We start from the raw sequence: 27,394 nt of genomic DNA, 5'->3' as shown, positions 1-27,394 counted from the left end.
GTTAAACCACTGAGTTACTGCTGCCAGCTGCATTCCACCCTCGCAGGTATGGATGCAACAGCTGAAGAACAGAGAGCCTCAGAACGAGCGAAGCTCTGCTCCAACAGGCGCTGAAAACAAGCAGCTTCTGCTTCCTGCACAGATTGCTTCCAGCTAGAGACCAGCTACGGCCAAAGGGACAAGAGACAAGTAGGAAAACAACCCCCAGGAACTTTCAGCTACGTCAGCACCAAGAACAAAACTCAAAAAAGCAGCACGCTCACCCCCAACAGCTCTGCTACAGCCACGCTAGAAATAACCACCACACTTCCACAGATGCGCAGTCGACTGCACCTAATCAGAGGTAGTGAGTGCCTCACATGGCCCCGCCTCACAGAAATGACGTATAAAGCACGCGTCATCACTGCTGGGACTTCCTGGTTTATGCTTAGAAACACTCCCGCACCGTAAGCAGCTTCGTTCTGGGAGTGTGGTGCTTTGTGATGTCAGTACTTTACTGCCAGTGGAGGAACCACCATGAATTGTGTCCCAAGGATGTGCTGAGCACTGGAACATCCCTCAAACAGCACAAGCCCACACAACAAATTAAAGTGTTTTTTTTAAACTTTATTTATGTACATCTGTTGTGTCAGATTTACTCCCGAGCCATCAGCTTTTGCTTCTTCAGCTTCTTCTGGGATATCTGAAGAAACAAAACAATGAAAATGGATACTTTTCCAAATCATGTTACAAATCATCTTTCAACACTCAGGCCTCCCCACTGAGCCACCATTCTGTGGGTCTGTATTTACAGAAAACATCTGAATGCTATAACTACTTCAGTGGAAAAAAATCAGCAAATCACCTCTGCAATATATATTACTGATAAGAGTTTTTATCACTTCTCACTACTGTATTTAATGCTGAGGTTGCTCAGTAATAACTTTTTATTCCATGGGTATTCCAAAGGTGTCCTAAGATAAGTCATCATAGTAACCCCTTTGCCTGCTCACGTTCAGGTTTCTTAATGACACTAAGAAGTGAGAGAGAAGACACTAAGAACGTGATGCTTTCTACCTTTTTCTTTTGAGCAACTTCTTCCTCTGGCTTGGGTACAATTTGCTCCTTTTCGGTGAGGATCATCTCAATGTGGCAGGGGGAGCTCATGTAGGGGTTGATTCTCCCATGAGCTCTGTAGGTGCGCCGGCGCATTTTGGGAGCCTTGTTCACCTGGATGTGCTCAATCACCAGAGAATCCACATCGAGACCCTGTGGGGGAAGGGGGGGGGGATAAAATTAAAATACTGTGACTTATTTCTCTTTACAGTAATCTACACAGCACAAACAAATAATCACCCCCCCACCCGAGCACACCATGCAAATTTCACAGTTTAAGTTGATTGTTTTACCAAGCTATGACTAACCAAAGTAAGAGAAACAGACTATTCTACACGTCACAATGAAGTTACATCATGCAGATGACTCAGAAAGTAGTTATTATTTCATGGTTGTTCCAAAGGTGTCCTAAGATAGTCATCACCACCATCACAGTTGCCAAATAAAGCATTGAGCACATTACAAAGTTACAAACAGTCTACAGATTTTACTATTTCTGTGAGTTTTAAGAGATCAGATGCACACTTATTCTAAATAGCTCATGCAGTTATGAACTGTGAAAAAAACATTACTCACATTTTAACTTAACACAGTGTAATTCAAACAAATAGTAAACCAAGCCCTCTATATCTGTTTAATCCATAGAGCAAATCCTCACTTTTTTCATTTGAGCCACCAAGTTTAGGAGCACAGAAGCACAGTGTCAAATGAACAGTTTGCATTTAGTAACATTACTCAGCCTACCTTAAGCTCAGCATTGCTCTCTGCATTTTTGAGCATGTGCAGCAAGAACTCTGCACTTTTCTTGGGCCAGCGTCCCTGTGTCCAGCCCCATTGCTTGGCCTGTAAGAAAAGGAGTTCTGTTTTGGTCCTGGTACCTGACCTCTACATGCTATTAACTTGCTGTTACACATCCTTTTACTAAGATTGCTCAGAATACAAATTTCTTCACATTGAATCCAAAGGTGTCCTAAGAAAGTTGCCACAGAAATCCAAATCAACACTTCTCCTATTTATGTTTTCATACGTTATCACCAATGACTGACTCCTCTCCATGCAGTCTGAACATCACCTTTCATCTCCTCTGTACCTAAGCACACACAAAGCACCCTTTCCACCTTTTCTTTCCTAGCTCCATCCTCACCTGGGCACATCGACCAACTCCTCCATTGTAGCGACGGAAGGGAACACACTGCTTCTTCAAGGTCACATCCTTCAGGTACTTGGTGGCCTTGCGGATGTGCATGCCCTTGATGGCCTGGGCAGTCTCACGAGTGTTCTAAAATGCACAGTGAAAGTTCCTCTTAATGCTTCTTCCCAAGTTACAGTGGGAGTTGTGACAAGACAAAGGGAAATTGTTTTAAACTAAAACGGGAGATTTAGGTTGGATATAAGAAAAAAGCTCTTTACAATAAGAGTGGTGAGGCACTGGCACAGGTTACCCAGAGAGGTGGTGGATGCCTCATCCCTGGAGACACTCAAGGTCTGGACAGAGCTCTGAGTACCCTAATTGAGCTGTAGGTGTCCCTGTTCATTGCAGGGAGTTGGACCAAATAGCTTTAAGATCCCTTCCAACTCAAATGAATCAAAACCACTTGTCCCTCATTCCTGGAGCAACCACCTTTCCTCGACAAGCCTTTTTGCTACAAACTCAGTTCAAAAGAAGCACTCATCAAACAAAACAAACAATACACAACAAAACAAATAAACCAACACCAAAAAAAAAAAAAAAAAAGGAAAATAAATTAACAATACTTTTTTTTGTTATCTATTTTAACAATACTTACTGTGACCCCTATTACTGAGCTTACAGTTCTGTCGTGCCTTCATTGTATTTTACCCAATGGCTACAGCTTTCCAACCAGCAAATTTGAGTCTTTATATTTATCATAGCTCTCTCTTCAGCCACTAATCCAGAAAGCTGGAGCCTGAGTGATAAATGATCTTTGAGGTCCCTTCCAACCCAAGCCATTGTACGATTGAAATTCCTATGAATTTCTATGAAATTCCTGTTGAAATGTCTGATATGGAACCTCACAGAGAGCATGAAGAACACAAGCTGTGTGAACAAGTTACAAAATGTAATGCTTATGTAAGGAAAATAGAAAGGGAAGAGAGAAAAGGAGTAAAAAGAAAAAAAACAAGAATAAGGAGTAACTGAAGCACTGATATCTTGATTTTTGCATTTAACATGCTATTGCAATAGGAAGTCAAATCAAAATAAACAAGACCTCTTTTCACCTGCATAATACAACATTTAATTTGGAAGTTACACACAGGTCACAACCTACACCACCATTCTTCAATAACTCCCCAGTAACAGAAAAGAATAAGGGACACTTCCTTCAAAAACTACATTTGGTGCCATGCCCATATCGCATACCTTGAAGTGCACACGCAGGTTGGAGCCCCTGGACTTGCATGCTGTACAAAGAAAAAACAAAAACGTATGAAACAAAAACTCAGCCACCCCATGCAGCCCTACATGGACATGCATGGCACAGCACTCACACTTGGTAGGGTTCTCTGGATCCAGTGAGTAGCGTACCATCCTTGGAGCTCAGCTGTAGAAAAATGATGAGAAAAATTGCATTAAGCTCCTGATGCAGATGGGCAGAACGCAGATTATTTACCCCTGGACAGATAATCAACCCCAAGAGTCGCTCAAAGACTGCATTTCTTTTCATAGCTTAATCCAAAAGTGTCATAAGATAGTAACCACTGCAGCCACAGCCTAGTGCTGCCCTACAGCCGCTCTGAGCTCTATCATTGCTGGCCCCACCCATCACCCCCCCACCAATATCAAGGGAGAGTAACCAACACCATACCTCTCACAAGTGCCCCGCGGCACCACGGAGCAGGATGGAGCCAGATGGAGCCAGATTACAGCAATCCCTGAATCGCTATGGCTGCTCACCTCAGGATGGCAGCGGAAGAGGAAGAGCAGGGCCGGGTGTGGGCGGGGAGAGCCGCAGCTCTCGCGAGAATCTGGGTTGGGGAATGCACTGTGATCACAGAGTTCAATACCACACAGCACTGCAGAACCCAAATCATATGTCTGAGGGCACAAATGCTCCCTGAGCCCCTGCAGTGTGGGGCTGTGATGCTCACAGCTCAGTCTGAAATATCAAAATAAAATGTCCCGTGCATAAATCTTTGTGCCTGTGTCCATATGTATGTGTGCCACTCGTGGTGGCCACCCCTGGCCTGAGGCGCAGCCCCACAACATGGTACTGGGACGTGTCTTGAGGTGTTAACATAAGGCTCATTTGTATGTGGGGGCTCAGTTCCCCCAGTCCACCCACCCAGTTTTGGGGTATTGCCACCTGTCCTCAGACCTATTCCATTTCTGGGAGCTCCTGCTGCCTCCTGCCTCATACCAGGAACACAAGGAGGTGGGACATGGAGAGGTGGTGTAGGGGTAACATGGAGGACCTGGAATTTGACTAATTACTTCAGCACAGTATTTATGGGCAAAAGGCACCACATATGCCTTTGTGCCATGGGAGACTGCCACCTGTTTTGATGAAGCTGGGTGGGTAGCCCTCCCTGCCAGACAGGCTGTAGGCCCAAAGGTCTCTGTGGTGGTTGTAGACACCATCTTGCTCAGTCAAATGGAGACCATTGGGGATGGGGTGGGCCCATCTGTGTCCTTTGGCACTGTGTGGAGCATAAGGTGCTTGCTGAATGTTAAATCAGAGGGTTTTGTGGTGATCCTTCTACCAGTGAAAAAGGTGAAGCTCACAGTGAAGTGGGACATCACTGTACACATACAATAAACTGCTGTGCTTTATATAAAGTCATGTATGCGCTAATCTGTGGAAAAGATTAGTTTTCATGAAGTGTTTCTGCCACTGTCACACAAAGAATAACCCAGGCTGGACCTGTAGGAAGTGCACTTGATCTTAGTGGTCTTTTCCAACCTCAATGATTCTATGATCACACACGTACCACAGAGGTGTTTTGTTGGGCTAACATGGTACAGTGGGATTTGTCAATATAGATCCTGAGTGGTGCAGTTGATATGGCAGAAGGAAGGGATGCTATCCAAAGGGACCTTGATAAACCTGAAAGGTAGGCCCATATAAACCTAATGAGGTTCAACAAAGCAAAGCGAAAGCTGTTACACTTGGGTCGGGGCAATACCAGGTATGTATACAGACTGGGTGAAGAATTCCTTGAGAGTAGCCCTGCCAAGAAGGACTTAGGGGTATTGGTAGATGAAAGACTTAACGTGAGCCAGCAATGTGCACTTGCAGCCCAGAAGGCTGATGGTATCCTGGGTTCCATCAGAAGAGGGGTGGCCAGCAGGGCAAGGGAGGGGATTATCCCTCTCTATTTTGCCCTCATGATGCCCCATCTGGAGTACTGCGTCCAGGTCTGGGGCCTGCAGCACAAGAAAGATGTGGAGCTTTTGGAGAGAGTCCAGAGGAGGGCTACCAAGACTATCAGAGGGCTAGAGCATCTCTCCTATGAAGACAGGCTGAAGGAACTGAGTGTGTTCAGTATGGAGAAGAGAAGGCTCTGGGGAGACCTCATTACAGCCTTCAAACATTTAAAGGGAGATTATAAAAAGGAAGGAAATAAACATTTTACACAGGTAGACAGTGACAGAACAAGTTTTTAAAATGAAGGAGGGGAGACTTAGGGGCAAGAATATACTAGGCAGCAAGTGAGCTGGGCTCATTGCAAGGGCTTTAAACTAGAGCTGCTGGGGGAAGGGGATGTACTACTGAATGACAGAGAAGAGCCAGGGAATAATAGCTGATGTTTGGGGGGATGAATGGAGATTTGTCCAGTACAGTCTGCCACAGCAGTTTGTAAAGTGAGTGAATGCACAAGCATCCAATCTAAATCTCTCTTAATAGCAGGTAGATGCAATCAGGGTCAAGATCTCATAGAATTTGTAGACAATGTCGACCTCACTGTATTAGCATTGCAAACATCCCCACTTGAGATGTAATGGTGTTTGAAAATATATGTGGTAAGAATATCCATTCAAGGATAATGAGAAGATCTTTTCTTGAGGTATTCCATTGACATAACAAACTATACAGTTGATAGGAGTTTGATGTTATTAGAGATACTGGAAGTGATAAACAAACATGATGGCTATATTGATGTTGCAATGATGTTATTACAGAGTCTAAGCATTGTAGTGCTTTTGGTGTTAGCTGCCTTTTAGATCTGGATCTCCATTGAGCAGCTGGAATAGAGGGTGTAGCTCTTGAGTAGTAATACTCAAAAGCAGTCACAACCAATTGATGGTTCTTAATTTTTGCAGATCATTTACTGTCTGTACGTGAGGTACTATTTTAAGAATTTGGGGCTGAATGGTGTGAGATGTAATTTTCCATCCTAAATATTTCCATGGAGACCTGAGTTGCACCTTTTCTTCAGCTATTTGTAAACCGACAGATTGGACTGCCTGCTGGATGAGCAGTTTAGCATCCTTTAGACTCTCTTCTTGTTCTGCTGCTATTAATATATTGTCCATGTAATGATAAATAAGGACGTGAGGTCTAGCTTTTCATACAGGTTGTAATGCATTTGCCACTGTCAATCGGCATATTGTTTGACTATTTTCAAAGCATTGCCTATCCATCTGTGCCTGGTCTTGAGGTCCTGCCCAAGCCCCTTCCCCCACAAGCTCCTCCATTCCAATATGATTTAAGTTACCCAAATTATCCATTGTCTAGACGGTAGCCTGTTCGTGATATTCAGTCATAAACACAGTATATTGCACGGGAAACAGAATCATTCATAACAAAATTTTCTAATCATGAGGGGTCATAACATAACTGTCACTGATTGCAACCAAAAGATTATACGTAAAGGCAGACTGAATTCCATACTCTTTCACCGAGTTCCTTAGCTCCTTCACCGCCTCATAAAGAAGGGATTTCCCAACGAGGGGGCTGATTTGCACGATACATCACAGGAAAGGCTTTCAACGTATCAGCAACACCCTGTGATACTGCTTCTTTTCTGCATTGCTCTAAAACACTTTCGTATGCTGTATAAGAGACAATTTTTTTCCTTCTTGTCTCCTTCAAATTATCATCAGGAGGGAAAAACTTTGGTTCTTCCTCTGGATCTACTAGACCAGGATCAAAAAGATTGTCTGGTTCCAGTTCATCCTTGTTTTTAACCAAATTACATGCTGGAGGCAGAAGCAGAGCTGCAAGCGACTGGGGGGGGGGGGGGGGGGGGGGGTGGCAGCTGAACGATGAGCGACGGTGGAGGAGCAGAGGAGGGCCGTGGGATACGGACAGTCCGGAGCAGACTGCGGCCGCGGGCACCTCGCAGCAGCGGCAGCACTCTCCAGGGGCCGCCATTTTTCTACTCCCCGCCCAGGGGTGGGGTTGGAGTTGTGGATCGGGCCCGGGCAGGGGCTGCTTCCCGCGCTGAGGGGCAGTGGCGGGGGTGGGAGGGAGGACGATGGGGAACAGTTGGAAGAATTTGCCCTTCCTTGTCAAATTTGTTTGAGCGCTTCCGATATTTAACGCCAAACAGGTAAATGTTTAGCAGCCGTTTTGTCTTTAGTAGTAGAAGCCTCACAGAGTTTTGTGCCAATTTTGTCCCAAACCGCCCCGTCAAAAGAAAACCCAGTTCTCAAAAACTCAGGGACATATTTACTTATCCAATCAAGAAAAGCAACTAACGCTGAGGTAGATACAGGTCGATTCTGAAACTTTTAAATTCTCCGTAATACTTGGAGATTTACTTGTTGCTCCTTCGTTAGTGAACTCCCCATAGTTCCTGACTGCTCTCCTCTCCTGCAGAACGGTGCGGGTGTGTGCGAAACAGTTTCTCAGTAGTTCAGTCAGGCGGTGCTACCGGACTGGGCTCATTTAGCCTCAGTTGATTTGCTCCACGCAGTGGGTGCCATTTGCAGTATCTGAGGCACGGACTCAGATGTGAATGATCCAAATGGTATATTGCAGGTTCTAACACCCCTTATATATGTTCACAAGTTTTCTCTTCTGGGCCTGGCAAAGAGTCGAGTCAGGACCTTGAATTTCAAGAGAGTAAACATCAGGTTGTTTAAGTAATTGTTGAATGAGATCTCCTGGGAAGAAGACCTTAGAGACAAAGGAGTGGAACAAAGCTGGCTATTCTTTAAGGATGCTTTTCTGAGAGGACAAGAGCTCTCCAACCCTCAGAATAAGAAAGCAGGCAGGGGAGGTAGGAAGCCAGCATGGCTTGGAAAGGATCTGCTGGTCAGGCTGAGGGAAATGAAAGGCAAGTACAAACAGTGGAAGCAAGGGCATGTCACCTGGGAAGAATACAGGAATGCTGTCCGGACTTGCAGAGATGGGATTAGGAAAGCCAAGGAACAAATGGAACTGAACTTGATAAGGGATGTTAAAAAGAACAGGAAAGGATTTGATAGATACATTGGCCAGAAGAGACATTCCAAAGACAACACACCTCCTTTGGTAAATGAGAAAGGAGAACTGCCTGCAACAGATATAGAGAAGGCTGAGGTAATCAATGAGTTCTTCGGCTCAGTCTTCACTGACAGCCAGGATTCTCACATCCCTGAACATGAAATTCTAGGTGGGAACTGGGGGAGCAAACTCCCCTTCACTGTAACAGTGGAGCAAGTCTGAGACTGACTCATGAGATGGAATGTGTACAAGTCTATGGGGCCAGATGACATGCATCCCAGGGTCCTAAGGGAGCAGTCTGAGGTGGTTGACAAGTTGCTGTCCATCATATTTGAAAAGTTGTAGCTGTCAGGCAAAGTCCCTGAGGACTGGAAAACCGGAAACATCACTCCCATGTACAAGCAAGGGAGGAAGAAGAACCCAGGGAACTACAGACTGGTAAGCCTCACATCTGTGCTCAATTTCAGAAACTCTCTCCCTCTATGGCATAGTACTGAATAAGGCCCAATAAGCATTAACCAGGCCCCAAATAATTTGTGCCTCCTCAGATCTGCCCAAGCCGCAACATCCCTGTCTCAAATATCTGCTTAGGTTCTCAGGGTCTTTCAGGTGTTCATGAATAAAGTTCCATGAAACCGGGGATGTCCATCTCTCTGAAGTCTCTCCCAAGTCCCTCCACACTCCCTGCCACTCAGTATTCTCTGGCTTTGGAGAAGGCTTCCTCAAAATTTTATAAATACAGATACTGAGTGAAGCGAGTTAATTGATGAAGAATGCATTCAGGGAGAATGACAACATGATCATCGGATGAGCATTCAAAAAACACATAAAGGATTCAAGGGAGAGACTGGGAGTCTGTTTAAAAATCACAAGTTCTGTAAAATAAGTAACCCCCTCTGGAAACAGTTTTAAAAGAGAAAGCAAAATCCTTCCCCCCCCCTTTACAGAAGGAAGCTAGCAGCACCTTGAAAGTTTACCATTATCCCAGAATGCTGGCAGGCCACCTGGACTTCAAGGCTTTGTTTTCAGTACAGAACCTGCAGTACTGATAAGCTTTCTAATGAAGCTCTCCAAGAGTAGAGAGAGATTCGTTCTAAAAGTATGCCTTTTCCCAGCTAAGGCAGTCTATGCCCGCATTCTCCACTAAAAATGGCAGCGGCTTATGGGCTGGTTTGTCCTGGTTCCATGACTAATGGGGTGGGAGGACCCACGGACCCACGTCCCGGGAAAGGGGAAAAGGTAGGGAGATGGGCCTAAAAGCAAAACAGCGGCAACAATACAAGGAAGAAAGCTAATTTACTAAAAAGATATTGGAATGCAAGATAAAGCAGTGTAATACAGCATAATACAACTGAAGCTAATAAATCAAATAAAATGAGAGAGAGTGTTCAAAAACTGAAGGCCTTACTCTAATGCTGAAGGTGAGATGTCCAGCCGGGATGAGCAGAAAGGCAAAAGAGGAACATCTCGTGATCCGCAAACATTTTTATCTTTCCCTCTGAATGGAAAACAGAAACCAATGCAAAGTCCCCTGGGGTATGTAGTTCTTCTCTTATGAGAACCAGGTACCCGGAACTATCCATGATCCACAGAACTGAAGCATTAACTCTTTAACTCCCAGTGCTCTACATGATGTTATGATGTGGAATACCGATAACCAAAATCATAAAACCATGACACTTCCTCAAGAAAACATCCTTCGATCTGCTGAATGATACCTTTAAAAGACAGAGTCAGTTATTATATAAAGCAGTCATAAATCGTGCCTAGCCAGGCTCTCTTCCTCCAATCAGGATTGTTAGCATGTAGCCAGCACACAGCTAACTTGGCTCTTGATTTTTTCTCTCCGGGAGCCTTCCCTGGCTCTCAGGCTTGCTTTCTCAAGCTGTTTATCTTGCTCCACAGCTTCTAATCCGAATATACTTTCTTGTATTCCCACAGGTTGGGCTCAGAGGGTTGCAAATCGTTTATTACATGAGCGGAGGGCGGGGGCGGCGCGGTGAGCGTTGGGGGCGGAGCGACGTGGGCGGGGGCGGTGCGGCGAGCGTCGGGGGCGGAATGGAAGGCAGCAGCGCGGGGTGGGGGTCGTGATTTCTCTTCTCCCTAGCCAGGGGTGGGGTCGGAGCCGTGGGTCGAATCTGGGCTGGGGCTGCGGCTGCTTTCTGCACCGAGGGGCAGCAGTGGGGGTAGGAGGGAGGGCAATGGAGAATAGTCGGAAGAAATTCTTCCTTGTCGAATTTGTTTAAGCCCTTCCATTATTTGGTGCCAAACAGGTAAAAGTTTAGCAGCCGTACTTTCTTTAGTAGTAGAAGCCTTCCAGAGTTTTGTGCTGATTTTGTCCCAAAGTTCTCCATCAAGAGAGAACCCAGTTTTCAGAAATTCAGGGACATTTTTGCTTATCCATTTAAGAAGAGCAGCTAATGCTGAAGTGGATACAGGCTGATGCTGAAACTTTAAAACTAACCGTAATACTTCAAGATTTACTTGTTGCTTCTTCATGATTGAACTCCCCATAGTTCCGGACTGCTCACCTTCTGTCCTGCAGAACGGTGCGGGCGCGCGTGAAACAATCTCTCCGTAGTTCAGTCGGATGGCACTGCTGGACTGGGCTTGCTCAGCCTTGGCTTCATTTGCCCCATGCAGTGGGTGCCATTTGCAGCGTCTGATGCACGGACTCAGATGAGAAGGATCCAAATCGTTTATTACAAGTTCTCACATTGCTTATATTCCTTCACAAGTTTTCTTCTTCTAGCTTTCCCATCTGCCCCTACAACTTTCCCGTCCACCTTTACATGTCAACAAAGCATTCTACACTCTTCAACCATTCATGCGGGCGCTTATCCAATCAGAGCCGTGAGCCATTCTTTCTTATTCTAGAGATGTCCTTGTTTCTCATGCTGTTTATCTTGCTACACAGCTGCTGCTCTGAACAGTTTTTCTTGTATTCCCACAGTTTGGTAACAGACACTGTATGGTAATGTAATGTAGCAAAAGCGTTGGGAAGATTGTGAACCTATGATGCTCAACCAATGAGTGCCAGGAGAGGCATTACCTGCGTCAAACCCAGGGTATATAAGGGAATGTATTTCACTTATTAGGCGTGCAATTTCTCCCTTGTCAGTAGGGGGTGTGTACCCATTATTGCAATAATGAATAAACTGCTCTTCATGAAGATCTTTGCCTAATTAGAAATTTTTGATCTTGAGTGTGTTTCTGACAATTTGGTGCCAAAACCCAGGAAACAACGTCGCCTGTGGTGAGCCTCCGCCTCTACAACACAGGACAGTGCACCCTGCTCTTATTTCTGTGGCCCTGTGGGTTAGCGGTGGCAGTTTATCGTGGAGCTGGCTGTGGACCCAAGGCTGATTTTAAGAGGCCAGATCTATGAACAGCTGGGGCATAGGGACGGACAGCGGGCACTGCATTTTTGTGAGATTGACCTGATAATTCCTGGCAACTCTGTGCACAGACCAAGGTAAGACCAATCATGTGTGATTAAGTACTGCCTTGGAGGTCGAAGTCTGGGACTCTTATGCTGTAGGCAAATGTCTTGCAAAAAGGGTTGCTTGACGGTACACCTCATTTTCTAGAACCGAGAATTGGTGTGTGCGACATTGCAGAAGGGTGGTTTCTCCAGTAGTATGCCCATAAGTTGCTGAGAGAAATGGAGAATAAGAGTTCCGAGGTGGGGGACAGGGAGAAGGCCCCCGGGGCAGTGCCTGTTTTATGTCCTTTACGAAGTATGATGAAAAATTGGAAGAGGAATTCAAGAACCAGGGATAAGGATAAACAGAAAATGATTAGATATTGTGGTGTTGTATGACCTAAATAACCAATTGCAGGGGAATAAGTATTTTGGCCAAAATACGCGTCTGATGAAGATCACATTTGTCAGGCTTCAAGCGTGCACATAAACAGTCAAACTCAATTTCTTGTAGGAGAAGTGTGCATATGCTGCTTGTTGGATTCAGGGAGTACAGCAGTTAATCATGGCTGGACTAAATTCTATAGATAAGGAAGAACAGAGAAACCCCAGATGGGATTCTTTAAGCTGTTTACCTCCTGCCCGGACCTTTCCCCAGGATTAGAACTTATTCGCTTTCCTCTATGGAATGGCATTCCCCCTCCCACCATCTTGGCCTCAAGTCCTGTAACTACAGGAGGGAGGCTGGAGACAGCTGACAGAGTGAAGGGTATTGGCTCAGATCAGCCCCTTAACAGCCCACCTGAACTGAGCTCTGCAATTAGTGCTGATGCTGAAAAGGAAAAAGTTCTGCCAGTTTGATAAAGAATTGGAACAATGCAAAAGGGATATTATAAATTCTCCTTTTCCTAAATCTATCTCCATTAACCTCACTAACACTTCCATGTATCCTTCTAGTGAAGTTCCAGTATTACCAGGAGTTATAGGATATGTAAACTCCCCACTTACTAGTGGAGAGGTGAGAAATTTTAAAAGGGAAATGAAATCTTTAATGAAAGATCCTATTGGATTAGCAGAACAGTTTGATCAATTCTTGGTCATCTGTAGCTTATAAAATACTGGGCCTTAATTTAACTGGGAACAGCTTAAGAATAACAGGGGTTGAGGGATCAGAAATGGTAGTTCCACTTTTTGAGACCACAGAATTAAAATGGGAAGATAAAATAGTTACAGGGCAATTGTTATATGTACCAGAAGCAAGGACCAATTTATTGGGGAGAGATTTAATAGTTAAATTAGGATTGCAGTTGAAAACTTGTGAAACAGGTATAAAGGTGTCAATGAATTTGTTAAACAGCTGATGATGAAAAAGAAATAAATCCAAAGGTGTGGACAAGGGAAGGAAACCGGGGTGGACTCACAATTACTCCCTTAAATATAACTGTCCAAGGAAGGAGTGAAGCTGTGAAACAGTGAGAATATCTCATACCTTTAGAAGGGAAAATGGGTCTAAAAGCTGTAATACAAACATTGGTTAAGGATGGTCTTCTGGAACCCTGTATGTTGCCTTATAACACCTCAATTTTGCCAGTACAGAAGGCAGATGGCACCTATCAGCTGGTGCAAGACATAAGAAAAAATTAATGAAATAGTTCTCAAGCAACACCCCCTGGTTCCTAACCCCTCTACTTTAATGAGTCAGATCCCACACAAACATAAATGGTTTAGTGTGATAGACTTAAAAGATGCTTTCTGGACCTGCCCTTTGGACCCAGAGAGTTGAGATCTTTTTGCCTTTGAATGGGAGGACCCAGAAACAGGATAAAAGCGTCAATATATGTGGACTGTTTTACTCCAGGAGTTCACAGAAACACCTAATCTATTTGGACAAGTGCTGGAGAAAATTTTGGAAAAGTTTCAGGTTGAAGAGGAGGTAAAGCTGTTACAGTATGTGGAAGACTTGCTGATTTGTGGAACAGAAGAGTCTAAAGTAAGAGAGACTACAAGTAAACTACTGAATTTCTTGGGGAACACGGGCTAGGGGTGTCTAAAAATAAACTACAGTATGTGGAAAAAGAAGTTGAATACCTTGGGCATGTGATTTCTGAGGAGAAAAAGGGGAATAAATTCTGAAAGAGTTCAGGGTATTGTGCGGCTTCCCCTGCACAGAACAAAGAGGGAGTTACGGAAGTTTTTAGGTTTAATGAGATACTGTAGATTATGGATAGAAGCAAATGCACAAAAAAACAAAACAAAACAAAAAAACAAACCCAAGTGATTGTATCTCAAACTATCAGAGGGAGAATCCAACATATCAAAAAGGACAGAAGAGGAAAAAGAATTAGTAGAAGGATTGAAATGGGACTTAACCACAGCATCAGTGTTAGAACTACCTGCCTTCAAGGAACCATTTCACCTTTTTGTAACTGTCAGTGAGGAGCTGCTTTAGGAATTCTAACACAAGAAAACCTATTGCATACTTGTCTAAGCTATTAGACCCTGTATCTCGAGGATGACCCGAATGTGTCCAGGTGGTAGTAGCAACTGCCTTATTGGTAGAAGAAAGTAAGTATGTACCCTTTGGGGTTGTAAGGAGTGAATTGCTGACTTGTTGATTTTACGTGTTTCCCCCCCGAAGAGATCGCTCCACTTTTGAGGTTTTTAGAATTTGTGTGTACCCTTCGGGGATGTAAGGAGCAAATTGTTGAGTTGTTGATAATACATGTTTCCCCCTCAAAGAGATTGCTCCACATTTTGAGGCATGATCGTTAACAAAAAAAAAAAAAAAAAAAAAAAAAGGAACGAGGGCAGGAATCCACTCCTCGACCTCTTAGAAAAACACAGTGCCAAACTCCCCTGTGGAGATGGAGTGGGCACGGAGTAATTGATCCAACTTAGACAGAGTCACAGATCATACAAATTCTCTCCACAAGGAAACTCGTATGGAGGAGGTAAAAGGAAAATCAATCATTTGTGCAGTTCTAGGACCTGCTCTTACTGCTGCCGTAGAGATCTGCAATGAACAGCACATGGCAGAAACCCAAATTATTCAGTCCTTGCAGGACTTGGTTACATACATGCAGGGCCAAATAGAAGATCTTAGGGGACAGTCAGAAGAAGAACATTCAAAAGTCCTCCTTCAGCAAGCCCTTAGAGAACAGTTGGTAAATGAGAGGGAGATTAATGCTAGTTCCCCAGGTAGTGACTTTTATCCAGGAAAAAGTCTGGAGGATGTGAGAGCCCAAAAAGACAAATCAGAAAACCCGGTGACCCTTCTTTGCCCTCCAATAGAAAGTGGGCATGCATATGAAGAGAGCAAAGGTGGGTACTCTGATGTTAGTATCAAGGAGATCCCCTATTCTACTACTGAGCTGGCCAAATTAAAGAAAGATTTTGGTCACGCCCCTCTGAAATCACAGACAGAGTGTGGATGGACGGCTGACCCAGGGAGGTCATGTTTATCTCACCCTGGGTCACTGCGAGCAAAACAGCTGCTATGGATCACTGTCTCACACAGAACAACGATGGGAGTAGATGAAAGTAATGCGGAGCTGTGATAGAGACTGCTGTGCCAGGTGCCATGAGACAAGCTGCAATCAACTGCAAGTTATGAGAACTGTGCCTTGTACTTAGTATGCTATGTGTACCGCTCTATATAAACGGCTGTGTGCAGTTATTAAATGGCTTGGCTACTAGTAACCATATTGGTGTGTGGCCTCGTCCATGCCGTGACTCAGCTGAATATTGCTCTCCAGGGAACCTCAGACAAGTTGCTCAGCGACAACAGAGTATGTGTGGAAAGTGCCACTAACAGATCCTGTTGATTGAAAAGGAATCAGAGAGTTATTGGGGACCTGGAATATTTTTCACCACTGGCAACCACTGTGCCCTGTGATCCCTTACTCAAAGAGATGCTTATTGGGATGATTACTCCCTGAGACAACTGATGTTGATTGATTTGCTGCACATTGGTCCTGTCCCTTTAACCCTCAAAGAGCCTCTTAACAAATACATGTGGAAAGCTCAAGACGATCAGGGAAAAATGTGCAAAATTAACAAAATTAACCATCTGGATTTTACCCACCTTCTAACTTTGGTTCATTTGGGACCAGGAAGTTTTTTTTTTCTTTTCCAGTTATGCTTTCTGTAACCTTGGTTCCTCTGGAACCGGGAAGTTCTCTCTCTTTTGTTTTCCAGATGCTAACAAATGCTGATCCTGTTGCTGTGCCTCGCAAGTTCCCTTCTCACCCTGCTCCTTTCCCTGAGATCCCTGTGGTATCATAAAAGTCACTGTTTCGGACAGGCATCTTCTTCAGATTAATATTTGCAATTGCTTATGCTGACCCTATCACATTCACTGGCTGGCCATGCTCCCATGCCCGTATTGGGCATACTGGGCGTATGGGACCAAATTCTAATTCTAACAGAGGCTTAACCCTTTTAACCATGGTTAAGCACAGTAATGAAATATATTCAGGAAATAAATGGGGCCAGGATAGTACTGACCGACTCCCTCCACTCCTGGGAGATGCAGGATGAAGAATAAAGGTTGGGTGTTGGATACAACAAGTGATCTGCGTGCATTGCCACACCCCTGCAGTCTTTCCTATCAGCTCTGGGAACCAACTAGTGGTTCTTATCTGATGTATTATCTCAATGGGAAAGAACTAATATAAAAGACCACCAGTTAATTGTAGATGCACTTGCCATAACTCAAATAATGTCTCCCTAGCTCTTAGTTGTAGAAGGTAAAGGAAACGCTTTACCCACTGAAATTTGAAAGGTGATTTGGGACAAACAAATTTTTCAAATTTGTTTTCAATCAAATTTGAAAGAGAATTTCAATCTTAGTGGCATCTAGTTAATTTTACTTATGATCTCTGGGCAGCCTGGTCTAGTGGTTGGCAACCCTGCACATAGCAGGGAGGTTGAAACTCGATGATCGTTACGGTCCTTTTCAACCTAGGCGATTCTATGATTCTATCCTGTTAATAACTATGCTACAGTTTTTGTCCTAACAATACGCAATGCTTCAGTATATACCATATACCCAGTCATGCTAGGACTAAATCACAATGGAATTATACTCTATCCATTAGAACACAGAGTATGGTCCCAACAAAATGGAAACAAATAGCAAACTCTTGATGTTAGTTCATGTGCTGTATGAGAACAAGGATTTATTTTTGAGAGTAATACCATCAAGACTCAAGACATTTGTCTTTACACTGAGCAAAATATTTGCCATTTTGAGAGGTATCCTAATGAGACCCCTGAAATAGTGCTCATCTATATTGGAGAAGGATGTGTGTGTATGAGAACCTCTTGTAATTTTATACTCATAGGTAATATTACTGTAGATACAAGCAATCATTCAAATGTGTGTGTTTGTAACTAACACTATGGGATGTGACTTTAAGTATTCAGTTCCAGTTATGTCATATCAGTTGTTATGGTCCAATTATGCATCAATCCAAAATTTGCTACCTGCCCCAATTGGAATGAATCTTGCTTTTGTAAAGAAATTACTGCAACATGATGATCAGTACCAACAGCTAGAACACATCCGAGATAATGGACAAAAATACCTCTAATTAGAGGTTATCAATACTGTTCACCATGATACAAAAGAGATACACTGTGTCTTGGGAAGGGTGAAGAATGATGGAGAACACCATTGGTGGGAAACGCTCCTTGGATGGTCACCAACAGCAAGAGGAGTTTTTAATTCTGTGCTTCACCCAGTTGTGATGTTATTAATCCTAACATTGATGTGTTTATTGCTTGTAATCATATTATATGTGAAAGTCTGGCAGATGTTGAGGCGACTGGCCTGGCTCAAATTACCCAAGGAGTCTGAAAGTTGGACTAGGTATTAGATTACTTCTCCTAGTTATGTGCATTGGTGTCACTCACATTTTGCTCCTTTGCTTTTATGTGATTTTAACATGTATCTTTCCCTTCTTCCCTCATTCCCCTCAATGCTTTTTTTTTCTTAAAACCACTATGGGATAGTGATAGCAAGCTTTGCACCACCAGGTGGTGTGAGAAGTGGTAACAGTGCTTGGCTCAAAGCTTGTTCAGCAGCACCCATCTGAGACATGAGAAGCTGGAGAATGTTTGGCTCAAAGCCTGTTCAACGGCACCCATCCAAGGCATGACCTGCCCAACAAGTTTTTGAAGTTAATGGTTGACTACCATGAGCACAGCGGTAAGAGGACAGACATGCGATTCCTCCTGATGAACAAAAATGTGGGTACCCCGACAGCTACCGTCACCAGGATGGACAGGACATGATGACCCTGATAATTGGGGTAGTCAGGCCCGAAGAGTTCTGAGGAAGAACAGGTACCCCCTCCACTGAACTGCACCTGTGTAAGTTAACGAGACATCACTGACCGACCTGCTGCCTCCCCATGGACCATAGAGACATCACCAGATTCCTTGGTGGTGACTATCCCTGCTCTGTAAACCATTTGCTAAAATTTCTTTCTTTACTATCACTAACTTCCCCATCTTCCCCACATTCTCTAGCAGTTTTGTACCTGAAATGCTGATTATGTGCTGATTCAAGACTTACTACCTGTTCATATTGGGATGAATCATACAAGGGTAAAGAAATTGTTATTTTTAATAATAAGCACATTATATATAAATATTAGAGTATGGAGAATAGCAAGACAATTTTGATAAGATTATTATTGTCAATCATCAAGTCAGGATAGTAAGATATTTTTCCTATATTAGAAGTGTTTCATAATCTAGTGCAAAAACACAAAAAGGGAACTATCATGTCAAGGACCCATGAAAGGACATGAACATTCCTCAATCATCACTCATCTTAAATAGTGTCAACATACATTGTTACGGGAAATTGTATAAGCATCACAATATTTCAGATTTATGTATTAGGGAGGACTCACCCTTTAGTTAACTCAATCACTGGTTCACACCGTGAAGGGGTGGAGTGTATGGGAACTGTTGAATCATGGCCTGAACCTCTGATCGATCACCTGAGGCGAGCACTGAGTCAGCCATGGTAGCACAGGTGAAGGCAATTCACCTGTGTGACTGGAAGGGGTGGAGCCTGGTTCCACCTCTCCTAGACCACTGAGGAAGGTTCTCCTTCTGGAGATCACTCTTCTTGTTTTTTTTCTTGTGAGCCTACGACATGGGTGAGCACTTTTCATCTGTTTCTAATTATAATCTTTCAATCTATACTATCTGTGGATACCAGTCTGACCACATGTCTCTGTGTGTTTGTTGACTATACAGTGGTTGATACAGCAGAAGGATGGGATGTCATTTAGAGGGACCTTGATGAATTCAAGAGGTGGGTCCTTGTGAATCTTGTGAATGAGGTTCAACAAAGCAAACTGCAAGGTTGTGCACTCGGGTCAGGGTAATCCCAGACAGGTATACATGCTTGGAGAAGAAATCCTTGAGAGTAGTCCTGTTGTGAAGGTCTTAGGGGTCCTAGTTGATGAAAAAATCAACATGAGCCTGCAGCGCGCACTTGCAGCCCGGAAGGCCAGTGATATCCTGGGTTCCATCTGAAGAGGGCTGGCCAACAGGGTGAGGGAGGTGATTGTCCCCTTCCATTTTGCCCTTGTGAGGCCCCAGCTGGAGTACTGCATCCAAGTCTGGGGTCCCCAATGCAGGAAGGATGTGGAGCTTTTGGAGAGGGGGTCCAGATGAAGGCCACAGATATGATCCAAGGGCTGGAGTACTTCTCCTATGAAGATAACTTGAAGGAACTGGGCTTGTTCAGCCTGGAAAAGAGAAGGCTGTGGGGCGACCTCACTGCAGCCTTCCAATATTTAAAGGGTGTTTATAAATATGAGGGATTTTAATTCAGCTTTTTACAAGGTGTCAAACTGTTTATGGGCAGCTTCCGCCCACTTCCATGAGTAATGGGGTGGGGGGACCCATGCCCTGGGAGAGGGGGAAGGAGGAAAAAGGGAAAAAGGTAGAGAGAGTTGGGCCTAAAAACAGTGGCAATGAGCTAAGGGAGAAAAAATAATTTACTAAATATGATATTGGAATGCAAGTTAACAATACAATATAATTCGAATTGAGGCTTTTAAGTCAAATAAAATGAGAGAGTGTCCAAAACCAAAGGCCTCTAGTGCTGAAAGTGAGATGGCTAGAGAGCACACACTGCAGTGACAAGCATTAGAAGAAAGGGGACCATCTTATGACTTGTGAGCAGCTTGTTTTCCCCTCTGAACAGAAAACAGAAATGGATCCATGAAAGTTTTCTGGGATATGTAATTCTTTTCTGAGAACCAGATACCTGGGAAAATCGACAGTCAGTGGAGCTGGAACATTAATTCTTTAACTCCTGGTGCACTACATGATGTTATGATGTGGAATACTGATAACAAAAATCATAAAACCATGATACAAGGGTAGATTTCAAGAGAATGAGGGAGAATGGTTTTAAACTAAAGGAAGGGTGATTTAGATTAGATGTTAGGGGGAAGTTTTTTACTGAGAGGGGGGTGAGGTGCTGGAACAGGTTTCCCAAAGAGGTTGTGGATGCTCTGTCTTTGGAGGTGTTTAAGGCCATGTTGGATGGGGCCCTGAGCAATCTGATCTAGTACTTGATCTAGTGGCTGGCAACTCTGCCTGTGGCATGGGGGTTGGAGCTTGATGATTCTTGGGGGTCCCTTTCAACCCAAGTCATTATATAATTCTATGATCTGTACGGTTCCTGAATACCTCCAGTGATGGGGACTCCACCACTTCCCTGGGAAGCCTGTCCCAATGTCTGACCACTGTTTTGGAGAAAAAAAACGTTCCCATTAACCAACCTGAACCTCCCCTGATGCAACTTGAGGCCATCACTTCTCATCATAAACCTCTTTTTCTTGCAGTCAGCCACTGCTTTATTTTTCATAGGAAAAGGTTAATCAAGTAATTTCATGTAAATATTCCACAGCTTTGTTTGCAGAGTCTTGCTGTTGGAGCTGTGCCACCAGCTCGGGTCAGGGTTAGGCAGAGCACCATGAGAGAGTTCCTTATTTGATAGTGTGGCATCTGATAGAGAAATTGAGAGAACTTAATTTGCGATCAGTTTTCATGTATTTGTCTACAAGCTAACTCCTGAAGTCAAGCAATTACGAAGTTCTCAGGAAGAACAAAATTGACAGTTGAGGAAGGAAAAAGCATTAATGCAGGAAATCAATGGACTAGGGAGAAGAGGAGGGAGGTTGTACTGACTTGTTCTGGCCAGCCTGGCAAGATGCTTGTTTTGTAAGGTGTACTCTGAGAAATAAATAAATCTCTAGCATTACTGAAATCATGCTCTCACTGTTAGGTTAATGCTATTGGTAAAGCTGTAATGCTGCATGATAGCTGACCAAGGAAACACAGTGCAGGATAGAGAGAAACTTTGCACTGTTTCTGGAGGACATGGAACATAAAAGAGATGGAAGGAGGGTGCTGCATAAGGGTAGTAATGGGGATGGACAAGAGGGACAATACAGCCATATACTGTATATATACTGTTCTGTAAGAGCCCGTGACAGATTAATAATGGGACTTCACTTTTTTTCCATTTTAAACAGAGCCCTTTATTTTCATCTCAAAGCTTATAAAAACTGGAAATCAAAACCAAAGTTCTTTAAAACTTCACATATGTACAGCATGGAAAATAACGTTTTAAGTCATACAAAAACTAGAATATATGAACAGAGCTTTGAAACCACTCCAAATATGGCACAGCAACAAGTCTCAGCTACTTACCAAAGGCTTCAATAATTGAAGCCTTTGCATAAAACCATGGAAAAAAAAAATCTCCAAATGCATTTGCTTTGGTCAGGTTGAAGCTCTACAGTGACTCAGACCTGCAAACCTCAAAGGATGTGTTTCATCTTCAGAACTCAGTGCACCATGTGACAGCACTACTTTCTAAAGTTGTCTTGCTCCATACCAAAAGTTCAGGAGTTGTTACACTAAGTCTCCTTTCAAAAAAAATAAGCATTTTACCTCTGACGTGACTCAGTCTGCTGCAGCAAGTGGGACAGCTGTAGTAGTGTCAAGTTCAGAGCAAAGCCAAGTTCATCTGGCACCAAGAACCCAAGCAAGGTGTTGTAGCAGTGAGGATGGGCTGTTGGCTGTTTGGCTCAGTTCAATGCTTTGCACAAAAAATAAGGTCTTAATTATGCACTGGTACTACAGCAGCACTAGAGCAGAGGCAAACACATTGCCAGTCATTAAAAAGACTGGTACAAGGCTCAGAGCAATTTGTTACTTTCCTCCTCTAATGCAGTCAGCACTAGGCAGGTGCCATTTGCCTCTCACCAAGAGATTAATGAACATACAGGGCCACGCAGCTTTGCTGCAGAGGACTGGGGAGCAGCTGCCAGCACCACCTTCTGTGTTCTACCCTGGGGACAGGGAGGATGGAGTGCTGCCTTAGCACATGGTGATGCACAGCTCTCAGCATCAGCCAGGCATGGAGCAGGTTTGAAAGGCAATCAGAGGACAACCTGAAGGTAAGTACCATTGTGCTTAGTCCCACCTTTCCCTACACAACCCCACATTCAGTAGGTACTGGTCCTATCTTCCCCCAGCCCATAGATGGACTCACAACAGCTCCTATACCAGATGCCAACTGGTTCTTGGCATCACTGTTCCCAGCAGTTTGCATGGTTCTCAGTTCCACTGGTGGCAGACCAGGAGATCATTGCTGAGGTCCAGAGCATCATGACTCCTCATCTGGAATCATAGTTAACAGCAGGAGGAAAGTCAGGGTAAAGCTAGATGCATCAACCAGGCTCCCTAGGAGGAGGATTGAGTTGTAGTTATTCTGGGTTCAAGGACCCCAGTCCAACAGTTGCTCCTTGGTTTCTTGCATCTGATCCAAAATGTTTTGTCCTGCAAAGCTAGTTGCTTTAAGTGCCACTGAAGTTTTTAAAGTTTTTTTTCCTCTGCCAGAGCATCTTCCCACTTTGATGGTCTTCATGCATCTGGCTTGCACTGTTGTGAGGTTTCAGGGAAACAGATCTGGGAGAAGCAGAGAGAAAAGAAACACCCCATCAAAAACATAGGTTAAGAGGAATAGCAAAGAATTCCTAAGAAACTCTGAGACACAGCAAGAAAGTTGTGCAAAGTGCTTTGCTAGCTCAAACAAGCACTTTGTCTCCAGATGAGAAACGACAAAGCTTTAAGTTTACAAACTGAAATTTGAGAGACTGGAAAGCTGTCAGGAAGCTGTCATTTGGTTTAATAAACAGGAATTTATTCAAAACATGGCTCAAGGCAGCCTGAAGCAATCAGGCTGTCACTGCTGGGACCAGGCTTGCTGGTAGTCACGTCCTGAGGACTGATCCTGGTGTCTGGGAAGTCCCCAGAGGTTAAGGCAGACCAGGTGTGCTCTGTAAAGGGTGAGCTAGCACCTGCTGGGCCAGAGAAAATAAAGATTGAAGCAGTGGGAGTTAGCGCTGTAACACCATGGCAACTCCTCAGCTGTGCCTTGCTCATGCATTGAGCCCAAATGTAATCAAGAGATTTATCTGCAGCTCAGGCTGAAACCATCTTTGAGACAATTCCCCTCCACCTTCAGCATTCCTTGATTTTATAGGTGTCATGGTTTTGTAATTTTGCTATTGGTATTCCACATCATAACATCACGTACAGCACGGGTAATTAAAGGGTTAATACTCCAGTTCTGTGGATTGGCAACCTTCCAGATACCTGCTTCTCAAAAGAGAGGAAGAACTATGTATCCCAGAGGACCTCATGGTCAGAGAACGAAGGTACATCACGGAAGTCATGGGATTTGAGTCATGGGATCAGGCTCACTCGCTCTCTCTGGTAGCCAAGCAGAAGGGTGGGTGTGCTTCCAAGCTGTGTGCCTTCATTCAAGTAGGCCTTTCAGTTTTGAAAACTTTCTCTCTCTTATTTTATTTGATTTATTACCCTTACTTTCAATTAGATTGTATTAAATTGTGTTATCTTGCATTCAGATATCACAGTAAAATAAGTTTTCCTCCTTAGATTGTTGCTGCTGCACCCTTCTTTTTCCCTCTCTGAGCCCAGCTCCCGTTCCCCCTACCCCTTCCCCTTTTCCCTTCCCATTTTGGGGAGCCAGGGGGCCCACGGGCCTAGTGCCCCCCTGTAGAACAAATGAAGGTAATGATAGAGCCTTTATTTGAGAAATAGGCACACGAGGGAAAGATATCAAAAAGAATCGACTCACCCCTCCCGGTAGCAGCGCGCAGGGAGAGCCGAGCTGAGGAATGTGTCCCTCCCCCGTTCCTACCGCCACACTCACACACTCACATAGCCCACCCATTGGTTCAGGCTGTGACCCTGGAATTCCACTACACTCCCTGTCCTGCGTATAGATTTATCTAGATTGATCTAAATAATTCTGTGACAATAGGGCAGCAGTATATAATAGGTGCCTCTAATTATTCCTCCACTATTGCAAGGAGCCTGCATGGCCACATACAGGGCACAATTTCTCCCAACTGATTTCCCTTTTTTTTTTTTTTTTTTTTTCCTATTTATCTGTGCACTTTACAAAATAGAGCTCTTTACCAGGAGATATGCTGGTCAGCTGGTAGTCCTCCACACAGAAAGCAAACCTGAGGAAAAATATCTGGGAATCAATCAAGGAATGTGTTTTTTTATGGTTAAGAAATAAGATGTTACGTAGATTACAGCCCATTCTGGGACAAGTTGGCTGGCTTGACTTCCTCTCTATAGAGCATCTTGATACACCATTACCTTGTGTATGATATGAAATAAAGATATATAATTGCTTCTGACCAGTTTTTAGATAGCCCAAGAAAAGTACAAGTTACAATCTAAAAATAAAATATGAATACTTTACCAAGCTCAGAAGATAATAGCACACTAAAAACACACACAGAAGAAAGCAATCTCCAATTAGAGATGTTTCCCTCTGGCTGCCAGACCTTAAATGATATTAGGGTTGCACCCCAATTACTTTGATTTGCTAATTGAATTGCTTGCACCTGTACTTCCAGGGCTGGACACACCCCTTCACCAGGTACTCAATCACTCTTCATGCTGTGAAGGGGTAGACTGTACAGGAACTGTTAGGCCACAGCCTGAACCAGTGAAGAGTAGGGTAAGTTGTTCATTCCTTATTATTGGATTGTGACTAATTATCATCTATCTCAACTTTGGTAAGGCCTTTAACATGGTATCCCACAACATCCTTCTCTCCAAATTGGAAAGATATGGATTTGATGGGTAGATTGTTCAATGGATGAAGAATTGGCTGTAGGATTGAGTCCAGAGTGGTTGTCAATGGCTCCATATCTGAATGGAGATCGCTGATGAGTGGTGCCCCTCAGGGGTTGTTGCTGGGACTGATACTCTTTAATTTCTTAATCAGTGACTTTAACAGTGAGGTCAAGTGCACACTCAACATATTTGCTAATGACACTGAGCTCTGGGGTGTGGTCAACACCCCAGAGGGATGGGATGCCGTCCAGAGGGACCTAGACAGGCTTGAGCAGTGGGCCCAGGTGAACCTCATGAGGTTCAACAAATCCAAGTGCAAGGTCTTGCACCTGGGTGGAGGCAATATCCACTACCAATACAAGCTGGGGAAAGAAAGGATTGAGTACAGCCCTGCTAAAAAGGACTTGGGGGTACTGGTGGATGGGAAGCTGGACATGAGCCAGCAATGTGCCCTTGAAGCCCAAAAAACCAACCGTATTGACTTGTGGAACAAACCCTATAACCACGAAGTAGTTGTAGAGCAGGTATGTTTTATTTGGCCAGCTGGGTACAGAGGGGATAACTCCTTCCTAGCCTGCACACCAAAAGCAGGTAAACATTCCCATTTATAGAGGGAATACATGCATATTTATGGTACAGGGAGTGGTTATTACAATTAATTCTAGTACAATATTCCATGCTTATTCTATACCCTAAACTCCACCCCTAACTAATGGCCCCATATTGTTCCCATTGTTCGTGCTCAACTACTCTTAACAACATAAAAGATTAGCCTTTTATTCAGTTCCCCCCTTTTCTGTCCTAGCAAATTCTTTTGCTAGATTATTCTGTTATTATGTCTTCTTAAGTTTAAGCTTAAGAGGTTCCTTCTCTTCAACTGTCCACAGTGGTTTTGTCGTCTACTTGACTCGAGTATGATGAATCCACGACACCTGTTCTTTCACCTTGATTGCTGCATATGATGTTAATATTACCAAAAACAGCCCTTCCCACTTGGGCTCGAGTGGTGAATCTGAGAGGGATTTGACATGGACATAATCTCCAGGTTTGACATTATGAACAGGTCCATCCAATCCTCTTGCCCTTATGCATAAAACCGACTTTTCCGTTTCTTTTAACTGCCATTGCAGGCCTATTATATATCCTGTCAAGGTCTCTTCACCTACTTGATTTAAGGTACAATTCTGAATCATATACGGCCTACCATATGATATTTCAAATGGGCTTAATCCTTCCTTCACCTGAGGTTTGGTTCTTATTCTCATTAAAGCCAATGGTAATGCTTGGGGCCAAATCACCCAGCCTCCTGCCCTAACTTAACAATTTGTAATTTGATCAGGTGATTCATTTTCTCTACTTGACCGCTTGACTGTGGCTGATAGGGTATATGTAATTGCCAGTCAATCCCTAATAGTTGGCTTACTTGTGCTACTACCTTAGCTACAAAGTGAGGCCCTCAATCAGAGGCAATAGTTGCTGGAACCCAATCTTGGAATTATCTCCTGTAACAATACTTTAGTTACTTCCTGTGCTTTGTTGGTCCTGCAAGAGAAAGCCTCTGGCCACTCTGGAAAGGTATTGGTTAGAACTGGCATATAACAAAACCCTACTTTTTCCTGGCAATTTAAAAAAATCAATTTGCCACTGTTGCTCTGGAAGGCTCCCTTTCCCAATAGGCCCACTTGTACCCTGTTCCTGGTACTAGGATCATATAATTACTTCGCCCCTTAGAACCAATTTCCATAAAATACTAAAGGGCACAACAATGTGTCCATCTGGGTATGCACCCATCTGTCAGCTTGCTCTCTTCCCTTTTAAATCATTAATTAGATTCCTGTCCTCTCTAGAATACCTTATAGGTTCTGACTCTGGTTCAGAGATTTTAAGTTTAGCGTCTGGAATTAAAGTCAGTTCACCATTTTTTCCTCCAGCTGCCTGCTTTGCCCCCTGATCCACCATCATATTTCCAGTTTCCTGTACAGTGTCACTCTTCTGATATCCTTTACAATGTATAACAGCCATGCTCTTTGGTAGATTTACATCATGTTGAATTTGTTTTCCTTGTGTGTAAGCAATCCTCGCTCTTTCCAGATGTGTGGATGGACGGCTGACCCAGGAAGGTCATGTTTATCTCACCCTGGGTCACTGCGAGCAAAACAGCTGCTATGGATCACTGTCTCACACAGAACAATGATGGGAGTAGGCAAAAGGAATGTGGAGCTGCAATAGAGACTGCTGTGCCAGGTGCCGTGAG

At 43.8% G+C, this 27,394-nt stretch overlaps 1 protein-coding gene, 1 long non-coding RNA gene and 4 other non-coding genes across 11 annotated transcripts; all 6 read right to left on the bottom strand.

The window, feature by feature from the left end:
- Nucleotides 1-585: 585 nt before the first annotated feature.
- LOC107049046 (60S ribosomal protein L17) lies at nt 586-10,021 on the bottom strand. Of its 6 annotated transcripts, none has more exons than XM_025144607.3 (7): nt 9,898-10,021; nt 3,607-3,659; nt 3,479-3,519; nt 2,240-2,374; nt 1,840-1,938; nt 1,057-1,248; nt 586-682 (listed from the first exon to the last, which is right to left on the bottom strand). In XM_025144607.3, exons 2-7 carry the CDS (start codon nt 3,644-3,646, stop codon nt 635-637), a joined length of 555 nt encoding a protein of 184 aa, XP_025000375.1. In that variant the 5' UTR covers nt 3,647-3,659; nt 9,898-10,021; the 3' UTR covers nt 586-634. The 6 variants fall into 6 exon arrangements, with proteins under 6 accessions (XP_025000375.1, XP_046761095.1, XP_046761097.1 ...); XM_046905139.1 differs by lacking the exon at nt 9,898-10,021 and adding an exon at nt 3,924-4,033; XM_046905141.1 differs by lacking the exon at nt 1,840-1,938.
- Nucleotides 908-975, bottom strand: LOC112530504. The gene has a single exon (XR_003072137.1). It is a non-coding gene; the product is annotated as a small nucleolar RNA SNORD58 (small nucleolar RNA).
- Nucleotides 1,458-1,524, bottom strand: LOC112530502. The gene has a single exon (XR_003072135.1). It is a non-coding gene; the product is annotated as a small nucleolar RNA SNORD58 (small nucleolar RNA).
- Nucleotides 2,022-2,086, bottom strand: LOC112530498. The gene has a single exon (XR_003072131.1). It is a non-coding gene; the product is annotated as a small nucleolar RNA SNORD58 (small nucleolar RNA).
- Nucleotides 3,755-3,822, bottom strand: LOC112530499. Its single transcript, XR_003072132.1, has one exon. It is a non-coding gene; the product is annotated as a small nucleolar RNA SNORD58 (small nucleolar RNA).
- An 11,444-nt stretch (nt 10,022-21,465) lies between the features above and the next one.
- On the bottom strand, nt 21,466-24,377 carry LOC107055426. The gene is made up of 2 exons (XR_001470506.4): nt 24,122-24,377; nt 21,466-22,926 (listed from the first exon to the last, which is right to left on the bottom strand). It is a non-coding gene; the product is annotated as an uncharacterized LOC107055426 (long non-coding RNA).
- Nucleotides 24,378-27,394: the final 3,017 nt, after the last annotated feature.

Source organism: Gallus gallus, chromosome W (genome assembly GCF_016699485.2).
Source record: "Gallus gallus isolate bGalGal1 chromosome W, bGalGal1.mat.broiler.GRCg7b, whole genome shotgun sequence".
NCBI classification, from domain to species: Eukaryota; Metazoa; Chordata; class Aves; order Galliformes; family Phasianidae; genus Gallus; species Gallus gallus.
This window is presented reverse-complemented; position numbering and strand designations above follow the sequence as displayed.